The sequence below is a fragment of the Suncus etruscus genome, chromosome 14, assembly GCF_024139225.1.
Source record: "Suncus etruscus isolate mSunEtr1 chromosome 14, mSunEtr1.pri.cur, whole genome shotgun sequence".
NCBI lineage: Eukaryota > Metazoa > Chordata > Mammalia > Eulipotyphla > Soricidae > Suncus > Suncus etruscus.
In genome coordinates this window covers 84,060,348-84,072,086 of record NC_064861.1, presented here as the reverse complement: position 1 = coordinate 84,072,086, position 11,739 = coordinate 84,060,348, and the positions used below count along the sequence as shown (strand labels likewise).

Here is an 11,739-nt window from a genome sequence, read left to right as displayed (position 1 = left end):
GGAAATAGCGTCTCAGGGGGCCGCTGCCTCGCCCCGGGCTGAGTGGGGGGAGGAACCTCGCGGCCCTGGCCTCCCAAACCCCCTTGCAGAGGAGCAGGTGTCCCCGCCGGTGGTCCTGATCAGGCGGGGACACCTCAGGCGCTGCACAGACCCCTTGGGTACTTTTTGTGCTTCGGGTCATAGGAGGCGGTGCTCAGGGATCACTCCCGGAAATCAGGCCCCAGATTTGCGTGGAAGGCAAGCGCCCTACCCGCTGTCCTCACTCTGGGAACAGTTGGACCTGCCCTGTGGATGGACTATTCATTTGTTTTTGGTTTCTGGGTCACACCTGGTCGTGCTCAAGGGTTCCTCCTGATGGACTCTGGGAACCCTATGGGATGGCCGGGATCGAACCCGGGTTGGCCTCGTGCAAGGCAAAAACGTCCTATCACAAGGGCCCCAGGTTCCGTTTATGTGGCGCTTTTTTTTTTTTTTTTTTGGCTCCACGGTTAGAAATCGCCCCTGGCAGGCACAGGGGACCATATGGGATGCTGAGATTCGAACCACCTCCTTCTGCATGCAAGGCAAACGCCTTACCTCCAGGCTAGCTCTCTGCCCCCCTATGGCACGTTTTTAACATAACGCATAACGCGGTGCCCAGGGTTCACTACTCTGCCTCTGCATCCTGAGCCCCCCCCCCCCTACCCCAGGTGGTGGGAGGGAAAAACCAAGGCTTTGGCATGTGTTCCTCTAATTACGGCACACGCTTCTCTCTGGAGCCCAACTAAGAGGCATACTGTAAGAGCTCTCCCTCGACATGTCAGGGTCAAACACGGGCCTCCTCACACATACAAGGCAAGTGCTACACCCCTGAACCACATCCCCTTCAGTGATCTTTCTTTTTTGTTTGGCTTTTGAGCTACATCCGGTGGTGCTCCGAAATTACTCCCTGCAGGCTCCGGAAACCATATGGGATGCCGGGGAATCGAACCTGAGTCAGCCAGGCACAAGGCAAATGCCCTACCTGCTGTGCTATTGCTCTAGCCCCAAAGGACTTTTAATGAAAGGTCAAAACTAGAGATTTGGGTGGGTCTGAACTAGTACAAAACTGGGATAGGGCACTTGCTTTGCACAAAGAATATTGCATATCCAGGTTCAATCCCCAGCATCCCATAAGGTGCCCCAAGCCATGCCATGAGTTAATTCCTGAGTGCAGAGACTGGAGTGATCCAACATCATAACTATAGTCCAAAATAAATAAAACTTTTTAAAAGGAAGAAAAATTTGAGCCAAGGGCTGAAAATACAGCACAATGGTGAAGGCACTTGCCTGGCACATAGCTGATCTAGGTTCAATTCCCTGTATTCCATATGGTTGTCCTGAACCTTCCAGGTGTGATTCCTGAATGGAGCACCAGGAGTGAGGCCTGAGCACAGCCCAGTATGCCCCACCAAAAGACAGAAAATTAATAAATAAAAGATTTTGAGCAGGAGTTCCTCTTTCATTCTGAGGACTCACAGGAGGCTTCTGAGCCAGACAGTAAACCATGTAAGACATTCCTGGCCCCATCAGGTGGGTTTTCCCTCAACTTGTCTCTTCAGTTCCATTTTACCACTCAGCTTTCACTTTTAAGAAATGGCCCTACTGCTCTCCAAGGGGACTAGGCCATCCATGTCACTCTCCCATTCCAAACCCGTCTCTAGCTACAAAAACTCTTCCCTGGCTCCCTAGTGCCCTCAAAATATACCCCAATTTTTTTCTAGTTCATAGACAACATCCTCTATGTTCAGGGTTACTCCTGGCCCCACACTCAGGAATTACCATGAGGGTGCTGGAGCTCAATCCTAGGTCCAGTGCATGCAAGGCAAGCTCCCTTCCTGCTAGGCAGATCTAATAGGTATCCAACTAGATTTTCTCTCCAGTTCTTCTAATACACTGTTTGTTTTTGGGTCATAGCCGGGGGTTATTCTTGGCTCTGTGCTCAGAAATCGCTCCTGGCAGGCTCGAGGGACCATATGGGATGCTGGGATTCGAACCACGGTCCATTCAGGGTCAGCTGCGTGCAAGGCAAACAAGTCTACTGCTGTGCTCTCTCTCCAGGCCCATTCTCTAATACACTTTATTTTGGTTTTTGGGTCACACCCGGCAGCACTCAGGGGCTACTCCTGGCTCTGGGCTCAGAAATCGCTCCTGGCAGGCTCAGGGGACCATATGAGATGCCAGGATTCGAACCAATGACCTTCTGCATGAATGGCAAATGCCCTATCTCAATGCTCTCTCCAGCCTCCTCTAATACACTTTTAAGTAACACAAGGTAAGGTCTTTAAAAAAAAATCTCCAGGCCAGAGTGATAATACAGCAGGAAGGCACCTGTCTTGCACAGAGCAAACCCAGTTGGATCCCCCAGCACCACATATAATCCCCAGAGTCCCACCAAGTGATCCTGACCACCGGGCACATCCTCCCCAAAAGAACAAAATGTCACTGGTACCAGCAGTAAATGCTGGCTGCAGTGGGATAGAGAATGGGCATGGCGGTATATTGGTGGCACATGGAACAACAAACCTGAACCAAGCCTCGTGAAGATACACCAAGCCTGAGGCACTGTTCCCAGCCCCAGTCCAGAGACTAGGAAACTGAGGTAAAGGGGCACATCTTTGCTTCACCTCAGCTGAGCCTTGCCTTGACTTAGGTCCAGTATTGATTTACACATGTGGAAACAGGGACCAAGGGGTGCCCTGATGCACAACCTTGCCTGTGGGAGCCCCAAGTTCCACCTGGTAACACACACGGTCCTCTGAGCAACCCCACATGGAAAATGAGTCAAAAGGAAACAAAATTCAATTTCTGTCACATGGACCACTTCCAGTGACCCAGAGTGAGAAGAAAGTCCCAGAAGCCCACAGGAGGCGACACTGTTTAGCTGGAAGCAAGTCAAATCCCAAATCCGTGGGGGTCGTAATGTGGAAGGTCCAGCCTGACTTCGATCTCAAGGGCAGAGGATCAGCAACTCCAGGCCCACCTTCCCACAGGTGCACAGCTGCTGCCCTCCTGAGAAGGGGTGTCTGCACCACCCCCCCCTGAAACATCAGCCAGCAGTACACAGTCGATCCTGGAGGCCTCCTTTCCTCCCTGCAGTGCAGATGAGAATTTGAGCCCCAGCAGGAGTGGCCAAGGAGCTCCTGGAAGATGGGGTAAAAGCAGCACCCCAGGGCCCCCAGTACCCCATTCCCGAAAGCCAAGCCTCACCGAGGCCCCAGCTGGCAACTCCGGACACAGGAACGTGGCATCTGGGACAGACTTTATTGAACTGGTGGCTGCCCGAGCCTGGCATGGGGTGTGAGGTGGGGGGAGCCAGGAGCCGGGCACCAAGTCTGAGGGGGGCCCCGAAATCAGGGCTGTTTGGAGCGAGGCCACAAGCGGCTCGTGAGTGCACCAAAGAGGTTGTGCTTGCTGGACCTGGAGAGTTCAGCCAGACGCTGCTGCTCCTCCTAGAGGTGGGGGTGGGAGGGAGAAAGGGCCAAGTTGGGAGGTGTCAGCCTCCTGCTAGACATCCAGGGTGCTGCCTTTCCCCATTTCACTGATGTCACGAACACGCAGACTTCCACCCCAGGTTCTCAGGACCCCAGTCCATAGCCTGTTTACCCTGTGACCCACATGAACTGAGCCTCTACACAAATATGTCCAGTGGCTCCGTAAGCTTAGTTTGAGCTAAGGACCTGTTCCACCTAGCCACGGGGGAATTCCTGGGTCCCCTCTCCAGGTATGGCCCCAGGCACTCAGGACCTATTCCCAGGGTTGTTTTTTTTTTTCTTTTGGTTTTTGGTTTTTGGGTCACACCTGGCAGCGCTCAGGGGTTACTCTTCGCTCTATGCTCAGAAATCACATCTGGCAGGCTCGGGGACCATATGGGATGCCAGGATTCGAACTACCATCCTGCATGCAAGGCAAACGCTTTACCTCGATGCTATCTCTCCGGCCCCTTGGACCTATTCCCAGGTACCTGACCCAAGACTCTGGCTCATCCCACTTTCTGACTGTAGCAGCTTCTTTCCCAGACTTAGTCTACATGCTACAGCCTTACGATTTTTGGGTTTATACTTGGGTGGTTCTTTTGCTTGTTTTTTTATTTGTTTGTTTGTTTGTTTGTGGGTTTTGGGCCACACTCAGTGGCACTTAGGAGTTACTCCTGATTCTGCACTCAGAAATTGCTTCTGGCAGGCTGGGGGAACCATATGGGACACTGAGGATCGAACATGGGTCCAGTCAAACGCCCTACTGCTGTGCTCTCTCTCCAGCCCCTGGGGTTACACTTGGCAGTGCAGGGGGACTAATTCAGGCACTGGTCGGCCCACCTTCTTCACCCCTCCCAACCTCCCCAAATTCCATGACCATCCCAGCTCCTCCCCTAGACCACTGAACCAAGCGTCCTTGGGTGCCTAGTTCCAACCTGATTTAAACCCTGCTTCTCTACCAGACATCACGCCCCAAGCCCCAAAGATGCCTACCCCTCGCCCCCACAATCTGCATCCATGCTGTGCCTCCTGCCAGCCAGGGAGAGGACACTGACACATGGTCATGCCACCAGCATGGGGATGAGCTGCCAATGTGCTGCCTCTGGGCACCCTAGAAGCCAAGCCATGGCCCCTCTTGGACTGTGCATCCTGCACTCACCTGCTCCAGCCGGCTCTGCCGCTGTTTAAAGGCTTCCAGAGGGTCCTCCTCCATGGCATAATGCTCTAACACAGTCCGGACATCCTCCACACCATTCAGAGCGATGGCTGCAGGGGGGCACACATGGAGGGGCTCAGCAGACCCCTTGGCCAACAGGGCCCCGGGGTAAAGGTCAGAGCGGAGAGCTGGTGTTAGATGTACTGCTTGTTTCTATGTGTTGAAGTCATTATATATCCAATGATGTTCAAAGATCACTCCTAGTGGGCTCGGGGGATCAGATGAGGTGCCAGGGATCCGAACTAACTTGTCCACATGCAAGGCAAACATCCTCTCTGCTGTACTATTTATTGCTCTGGCCCCTGGATTGCCTGTTAACACTTGGGAACATTCCGAGGTTCCACAGGGCACCCCAACGTTCAAGGAGCGGACAAGTGCCATGGGATGTTTGTCGGCCCTACACCTTTCACTCTTTTTTTAAACTTTATTTATTGATTAATTATTAATTATAATTATTATTGACTGATTGGTTTTGGGGCCACACCCAGCAGCGCTCAGGTGTTTCTCCTGGCTCTGCACTCAGAAATCGCCCCTGAGAGGCTGGGGAACCATATGGGATGCCAGGGAATCAAACCTGGTTCCTCCCGGTTGGCCACATGCAAGGCAAATGTCCCACCACTGTGCTATCTCTTCAGCCCCAGCAACTTACTTTTGAGGAAGGCAGACAAGTCCAGCAAGGCGCGATCGTCTGAATTGCCATCCCAGGGCCGCAGGGCCACGCCGTTGAAGGGCTGCAGCCGGAAGGCCTCCTTTTTGCAGTCCACCACGACCACTCGTGCCGGGTCCCGGTTCAGGCAGGAAATGTCCTGGGGAGAGGTGACAGGAGCATTCATACACATTAACTCAGATCACCCTGACTGCATCCCTGAGGACTGGGCTGGGATAACGATGCCACCAATCCCCCAGGGAGCCGGCTGTGGGGGTAGCCCAGTGTCCTGCCCCAGGATTGGTTGTCCCAGGTAGTGAAAGGCCATACAGTTATACCCCAGTTGCGCAGAAGCTCTCAGTCACACACTCGGGCTCATTGCTCACAAACCCTCCATCCCTGTTGAGTCACAAGCCTGGCTACTTGGGCCTGGCCACCCTCAAGAGTACAATCATGGACTCCAGATTCAGGCTGCTCACCTGTTGATTACAATGACAGAACCAAACCAGACACCCACTCACACAAGCTCCCCTTAATCTGTGGTCCCATGCAGATAACAAATTTCGCCTCAATCAGCCTCTTTGGGGAGGACCCTCCCCGTCCCCCTTGCACTCCCAGGTTCTGGGTTCCAAGCTGGGCCCTCCATCTCTGCACCTTTACGTGGTGCCCGTCCATGTATCTGGTGGCATCACGGAAGAGACGGTAGGAGATGAAGCCGTGGGGGTCGACGCTATCAATGAGCGGAAACGCCGTCTGCAAGGTAGGGAATGCGTGATGGGGGGGCCCAGGCAGTCGGTTACCTGGTCACCCTGCCCTGGGACATGTAGCCCCGGCCTGCCCAGCCTCACCATGCCCGTCTCGGACGTGAAGATGACGATCTCGTACAGGGGGGCGAGCTGCTGGAACAGGGTCTCAATGCCCGGTCGCTTCTTGAACCTCCAGCCAGTGGCCAGCTGGGTGGGAGGGACAGAAGAGAGACACAGTGAAATACCAAACCTGAGGCCTCAGAGGCTCCAAGAGGCAGAAACCCAGCCTAACCAGGGCAGCCCCACAGGCCTCTTCTCATGGGCTTCCCGGAGGCGGGCTCAGGGCATGGCTGAGCCTGAGATTTGGCTGCTCTGACCCTTCTGAGAGCGGCCTCAGTTCCCCCCAAAGCACAGGGTGGTAGAGCAGGGGCTCCCACAGTCTCTGCTCCTCCCCAGCCATACCCCACTCTCCCCTGCCACCCAGTGTCCCCAGGACACACCGACCACTCAGGGTGCAGGAGGACTCCAGTGAGCTCGAGCACCAAGGTGTAGGGAGGCTGGTAGTAAGGTTCCCGCAGGGGGTCTGGAAGGAGACAGGCGCTGGTGGGCTCGATGATCATCTGTAAGACGACAGAAGCACTGCCCTCAGGCCCAGAAGTGACAGAAGTGGCGTGGGCGCTGCTATGGGTCTGGGACTCTGCTCACCTGTCTATAATCTTTGAAATATTTGTACGTCCGGCGCAACTGCTGTACCAGAATTGGATCTAGAGGAACACCAGGCACAAAAGGGCTTCAGAGAGGAGCCAGAACCAGAGCACAGCAGGGAGGGCATTGATCTTGCCCATGGTTGACCCAGGTTCAATCCCACCACCCTATATGATCCCCTGAGCATCACTAGCAGTGATCCCTGAGTGCAGAGCCTGGAATAATCCCTGAGCACTACTGAGCGTGGCCCCAAACAACAAACAAAAACAAAAGATTCGGGTGTTATGGACATCCTTGGGGCCCACACCCACTTGCTTTCACCCGGCTCATTTCCAAGTCCCACAGGCAAATGTTTGCCCTTTCGGCATAAACAAATCTCTTCATTTACCTGTCCAATTTTATTATTTTGGTTTGGATTTTTTGGGTGGGGAGAGTAGTGTTTTGGGCCATACCCAGTGGGGCTCAAGGGTCACTTACAGTGGGCTTTGGGGGACCACGCAGGATGCCAAAAATCAAGCTGGCGTTAGCCACATGCAAGCATCCAAACCCCTGGTGCCATCTCTCTGGTCCCTGCCCTGACTTTACTTAACTACTAGTTTGCTTGTATGATATGATCCCCACTAGCCCCAAAGAGGGGAATCTTGTGGCCACCAGTCTTAAACAAAGTGTGCCCACAGGTGTGCCAACCCCCCCCAAGCACAAACAGGTAGATTCTGGCTTTACCCACTGAAATTCTCTCCTGGGCCAGAGAACAGAGAACTGTTCTTTGCTGGCCACCTCAAACTGGCTAGCAGGAGGTGGGGAGGAACAGCCATTGTCTTGGAAATGAGGAAGGGGAAAAAAGAAGCTGCCATAAAGAATGGGGGGGGGGGGGGAGGAGAAGGAAGGGGACTGCAGATGCTCAGATCTAAGGTGCAGGAAGCCGTGTCTGGTGATAGACAGAGGCGGCTCCCCCTACACCCCCGCCCCCCATCTGTCCCTGACCATCTGCTCCTGGATTGAGGGGCCAGGGAAGGGGACTGGGCTTTGTAAAGTATCCCCCCATAGACAAGTCCTCCAGCTGCTGAGTCCCCCACCCCTAACGGAAAGAGGAGGGGCCGGAAGCCGGATGGGGAGGGCACCATCCTACACTACAAAGGGAAGAGGCCAGAGGATCTGGGACCCCAACATCTCATCTCCTCCGAAGCTCACCATTGTCAAATTCATCAGGAATCTGGAAGGCAAAGAGAAAAATGCTGGGTTTGGGGTGGCAAAGGCACAACTCCACACACCCAGAAAAGGAAGGGATGGGGGATCGAGGGGGGGGGCAGGATGGAAGAAGGAAATAAGGGGGGGAGAAGAAGGGGGGAGGAGGAGGTGAAGTGGGGAAGAAGAAGGGTGGGACCCTGAGTCTCTCCAGCCCTTACCTTGGCACCACTTTCATCCACAGAGTTGTTTCCTGCGAGGGACACAGGAGTGAATGAGATGAACTGGGGGCTGCTGGCGTGCAGTGAGGGAGAAAGGAGCAGGGGTGGATTCCTGGGCTAGAGCAAAGAGCACTAGAGGCAGAGTTTCCCCGAGTGAGCAGAGGGGAGAAGCAATTAGCCAGAAGCCCACGTCTGAGACTGAGGGCAGGAGGAGGGAGGAAGAGCTTGGGGTGGTTCAAGCCAGAGTAACTTGGGAGCTGACCCAGGTCTGTCCTTCCCCATGTCCCCTCTGCTCTTAGGGATTCCCTTTGCAGCCTAAGGCAGGAAACATCTGGAAAGGTAAGGGGACCAGGCTCTCCCCAGTTTCTGCCCACCTGAGGAAGGAAGTGGGAAAGCCCTCAGGGGAAAGAGAGGAGGTTCTGTAGTAAACAGAGTCCCAGGTGAGGGGGGATCGCCAGGGAGGCCTCTCACCGAAGATATAGACGATGCTTACGGTCCCACCAGCGCCCAGCAGCCCAGCCAGCCACAGGGCCACCTTTTTGGCATAACCCGGCCCCTCTGTGCCTCGCTGCTGTGGAGACCCCTGGGCCTGAGTGCTCCCTTGGCTCCCAATCTCTGCAGCCTGTAGTTGCGGGGGGGGGGGGGGGGGGGAGAGAAAGAGACACTGTCATGCAGGTAAAGAGGTCTGGGTCAGATAAGAATCAAGGTCAGTAAATGCAAGGACACCCACCTAGCCTCGGGTGTTTCTGGAAGAGCTGCCAGACTCTTAAACCGCTAGACTGGTCAGCTCCAAGAGTTTAAGTCCAAGTCCGGGTAGCCCGGATCCTGAAGGCAAGAGGACTTGAGAAAGGGGTGTGTGTGTGTATGTGTGTGACTCCCCGAAGTTCAAGTTGAAGTCTGGGTAGGCCAGATCCTGGAGGCAACAGAACTTGAGAAAGGATGAGTGTGTGTGTTTGTGTGTGTGTGTTTAAGAGGGTGAGAGAGGGGTGTGTGTGTGCATGTGTGTGTGTTTAAGAGGATAACAGAGGGGTGTGTGTGTGTGGTGTGTGTGTGTGTTTAAGAGGGTATGTAAATTGGTATGTGTATGTGTGACTTTAAGAGGGTGTGTATATCGGTGTGTATCTGACTCCCCGATGTATGCATATATATGTATGTGTCTGTGTGTGACTTTGAGAGGGTGCGCATGTGTGTGTATGTGTCTGACTCCCCGAAAAGTAAGGCAGGGAGATGAGACAGGTACCTGACAGGACACTGAGAAGTCCAAGGCAAGGGAATGAGGGGAACCCGGGGCCCCGGGGGGTCCCAACAGCGGGGCCTGGGCTGGACTGGGACTTGAGGAAGGAGAGCACGGACCTGCGGGGATCCAGAGGTCACCACCGTCCCCTAGGGAGGCAGATGGAAGGCTGACCTCGGCGCCCCCAGGGAGGCCAGGCTGGCCCTGCCACCGTGTCCCGGGGGGGTCTGTACCCCAAAAAGTATTTACCTGGAGGGTCCCAGACAGGAGAAAGACGTGACCCCCCCGACCCCCAGCACCCACGTGGACCCGGAGGAGGTGGTGGGGGGTCCAGATGACGTGCTCGGACCCCCCGTCTGCAGGCCAGGCCAGGAGGGAGCCGGGGTCGCCCATCGGGGGGCACAAGCAAGAGTCCAAGACTGGGGCGCGTTCCACTGAGCACCTTGAGCCGGTGTGTACCCCATGCGCCCCCAAACACGGGCGGCCCACCCGGAACGCTAGCACCCCACCCGGGAGCCACCCCGCCAGGCTCACCTGCTCCGGGGCCCCCGGGGGCGGCGGCGCCAGCCTCGCGCACAGTCCCCGCGCCCCGAGCCGCAGCCCGCTCCGCAAGCGCAGGAGCAGCGCCGCCGAGGCCGCCATCTTCGCGCTGACGTCACGCGTCCACGCCCACCTCGTCTCTTTTTCCCGCCCCTTCCCCGGCCGCGGCCAATAGGAATGCAGGGAAGGGGTGCTGGGACGGGAGCCGGAGAGGGACAAATGACTCTAGGTTCGCTCCGCCAACTGGGTCGCGTGTTAATTACACCCCCGACCACGCCCCCTTCGCGCGCCACCTCCCAGGCTGCTGGAGGGACAGTGCAGTTGGCGGCACCTGCTAAGCTCCAGGGAAGAGGGACCCGAGAGATGGCATGGAGGTAGGGCTTTTGCCTTGCATGCACAGGACGGTGGTTCGAATCCCGGCATCCCATAAGGTCTCCCCGAGCCTGCCAGGAGCGATTTCTGAGCCTAGAGCCAGGACAAACCCCTGAGCCCTGCCGGGTGTGACTCCCCCTAAAAAACAAAACAAACAAACACAAAAACAAATAAAAGCTGCAGGGAAGAGGCTCTCAACGGTAGTCTGGTTTATCCCTGCAAGTCTGGAGCAGCGATCCTGGACCCACGTGAAGCCCATGCCCACGTGGAGCATCTGCCCTCTTGGACCATGGGGGTGACTGACGCGAGGCCCGGGGAGAGGGGTAGCTTTAGGTAGTAAATCGATGAGTACTTGTAGTCTCTATCAGATTCCCATTAATTTCGAACTGGAAATGTCTTTATACGGTTTGTGTGAATCCAGACATGTAAAACCATCACAGTCACGTTTGGGAATAAATGCTGAAACAGATTAAGTACAAAATCGTATTAGGGAACCTGGTGCTTTCCAAAACTGGAGGGTGGGGACTTGGCTTAATTTTCTGAATATCTGTCATAGAAATCTTCCTATGGTATCACAAAGAACTGTTAATATCAAATGAGGAAGTGGTGGGGCAGGGCACTGCTCCCCATTCTCACCCTCCAGTATCAGAAAAGCTACAGAAATCTGTTGTACAAGGGGTAGGGCCTGGCCTTGCATGACACTGACTCAAAGTTCAACCTCTGGCACTCCCTATGGTCCCCCAAGACTCACTTCTGAATACAGGTAGCAGGGCTGGGGTAAGCCCTGAAAAAAAGTCAGGCATGACCCCAAAACAAAAACAGACAAAAAAGAAAAAAAGCTGGTGTCCCTTGTGTCCGACATTTGAGAAAGTCTCCTTGAACTATGTCCTACAGCAAAGGAACTGGGTTCCTGGGGATGTTGGCTGATTTTAAAGTAGGGTAACTTAAGCCTGTCCAAACAGCTGTTTGTTTGGGGGGGTCACATGTGGCTCTGCACTCAGAAATCATTCCTGGCAGGCTCGGGGACCATATTGGATGCTGGAGATCAAACCTGGATCTGCCACATGCCACAAGCCCTACCACTCCAGGCCCCATCAGCTTTTTTTTGTTTGTTTGTTTTTGGGTCACACCCGGCAGCGCTCAGGGGTCACTCCTAGCTTCACACTCATAAATCATTCCTGGCAGGCTTGGGGGACCATATGGAATGCCGGGATTCGAACCACTGACCTTCTGACCACAAGGCAAACGCTTTACCTCCATGCTATCTCTGCCCCTGCCCCATCAGCACTTTATTGAAAGTGTGGAGAACCGAACACGCTGGCTAACTTTTACTGAAACAGAACATATACTCACATATACATATACATTTTGGGGGGGAGA

The 11,739-nt window shown here is 54.8% G+C and overlaps 1 protein-coding gene across 2 annotated transcripts; it reads right to left on the bottom strand.

Annotated features, from left to right (window-relative positions):
• Positions 1 to 3,263: 3,263 nt before the first annotated feature.
• TIMM50 (translocase of inner mitochondrial membrane 50) lies at positions 3,264 to 10,120 on the bottom strand. Of its 2 annotated transcripts, XM_049787195.1 has the most exons (11): positions 9,982 to 10,120; positions 8,685 to 8,835; positions 8,214 to 8,245; positions 7,999 to 8,020; positions 6,808 to 6,866; positions 6,603 to 6,722; positions 6,205 to 6,309; positions 6,011 to 6,109; positions 5,360 to 5,516; positions 4,654 to 4,760; positions 3,264 to 3,470 (listed from the first exon to the last, which is right to left on the bottom strand). In XM_049787195.1, exons 1-11 carry the CDS (start codon positions 10,087 to 10,089, stop codon positions 3,372 to 3,374), a joined length of 1,059 nt encoding a protein of 352 aa, XP_049643152.1. In that variant the 5' UTR covers positions 10,090 to 10,120; the 3' UTR covers positions 3,264 to 3,371. The 2 variants fall into 2 exon arrangements, with proteins under 2 accessions (XP_049643152.1, XP_049643151.1); XM_049787194.1 differs by lacking the exon at positions 7,999 to 8,020 and having other exon boundaries at positions 8,192 to 8,245; positions 9,982 to 10,098.
• Positions 10,121 to 11,739: the final 1,619 nt, after the last annotated feature.

Excerpts from the sequence above, each read along its gene's own strand:
- TIMM50 (XM_049787195.1), bottom strand. The coding sequence starts at position 10,089 with ATGGCGGCCTCGGCGGCGCTGCTCCTGCGCTTGCGGAGCGGGCTGCGG. Across the intron at positions 6,310-6,602 it reads TCCTGCACCCTGAGTGGTCG|CTGGCCACTGGCTGGAGGTT; the intron begins GTGTGTCCTGGG and ends CCTCCCACCCAG. Across the intron at positions 3,471-4,653 it reads GGCAGAGCCGGCTGGAGCAG|GAGGAGCAGCAGCGTCTGGC; the intron begins GTGAGTGCAGGA and ends CCCCACCTCTAG.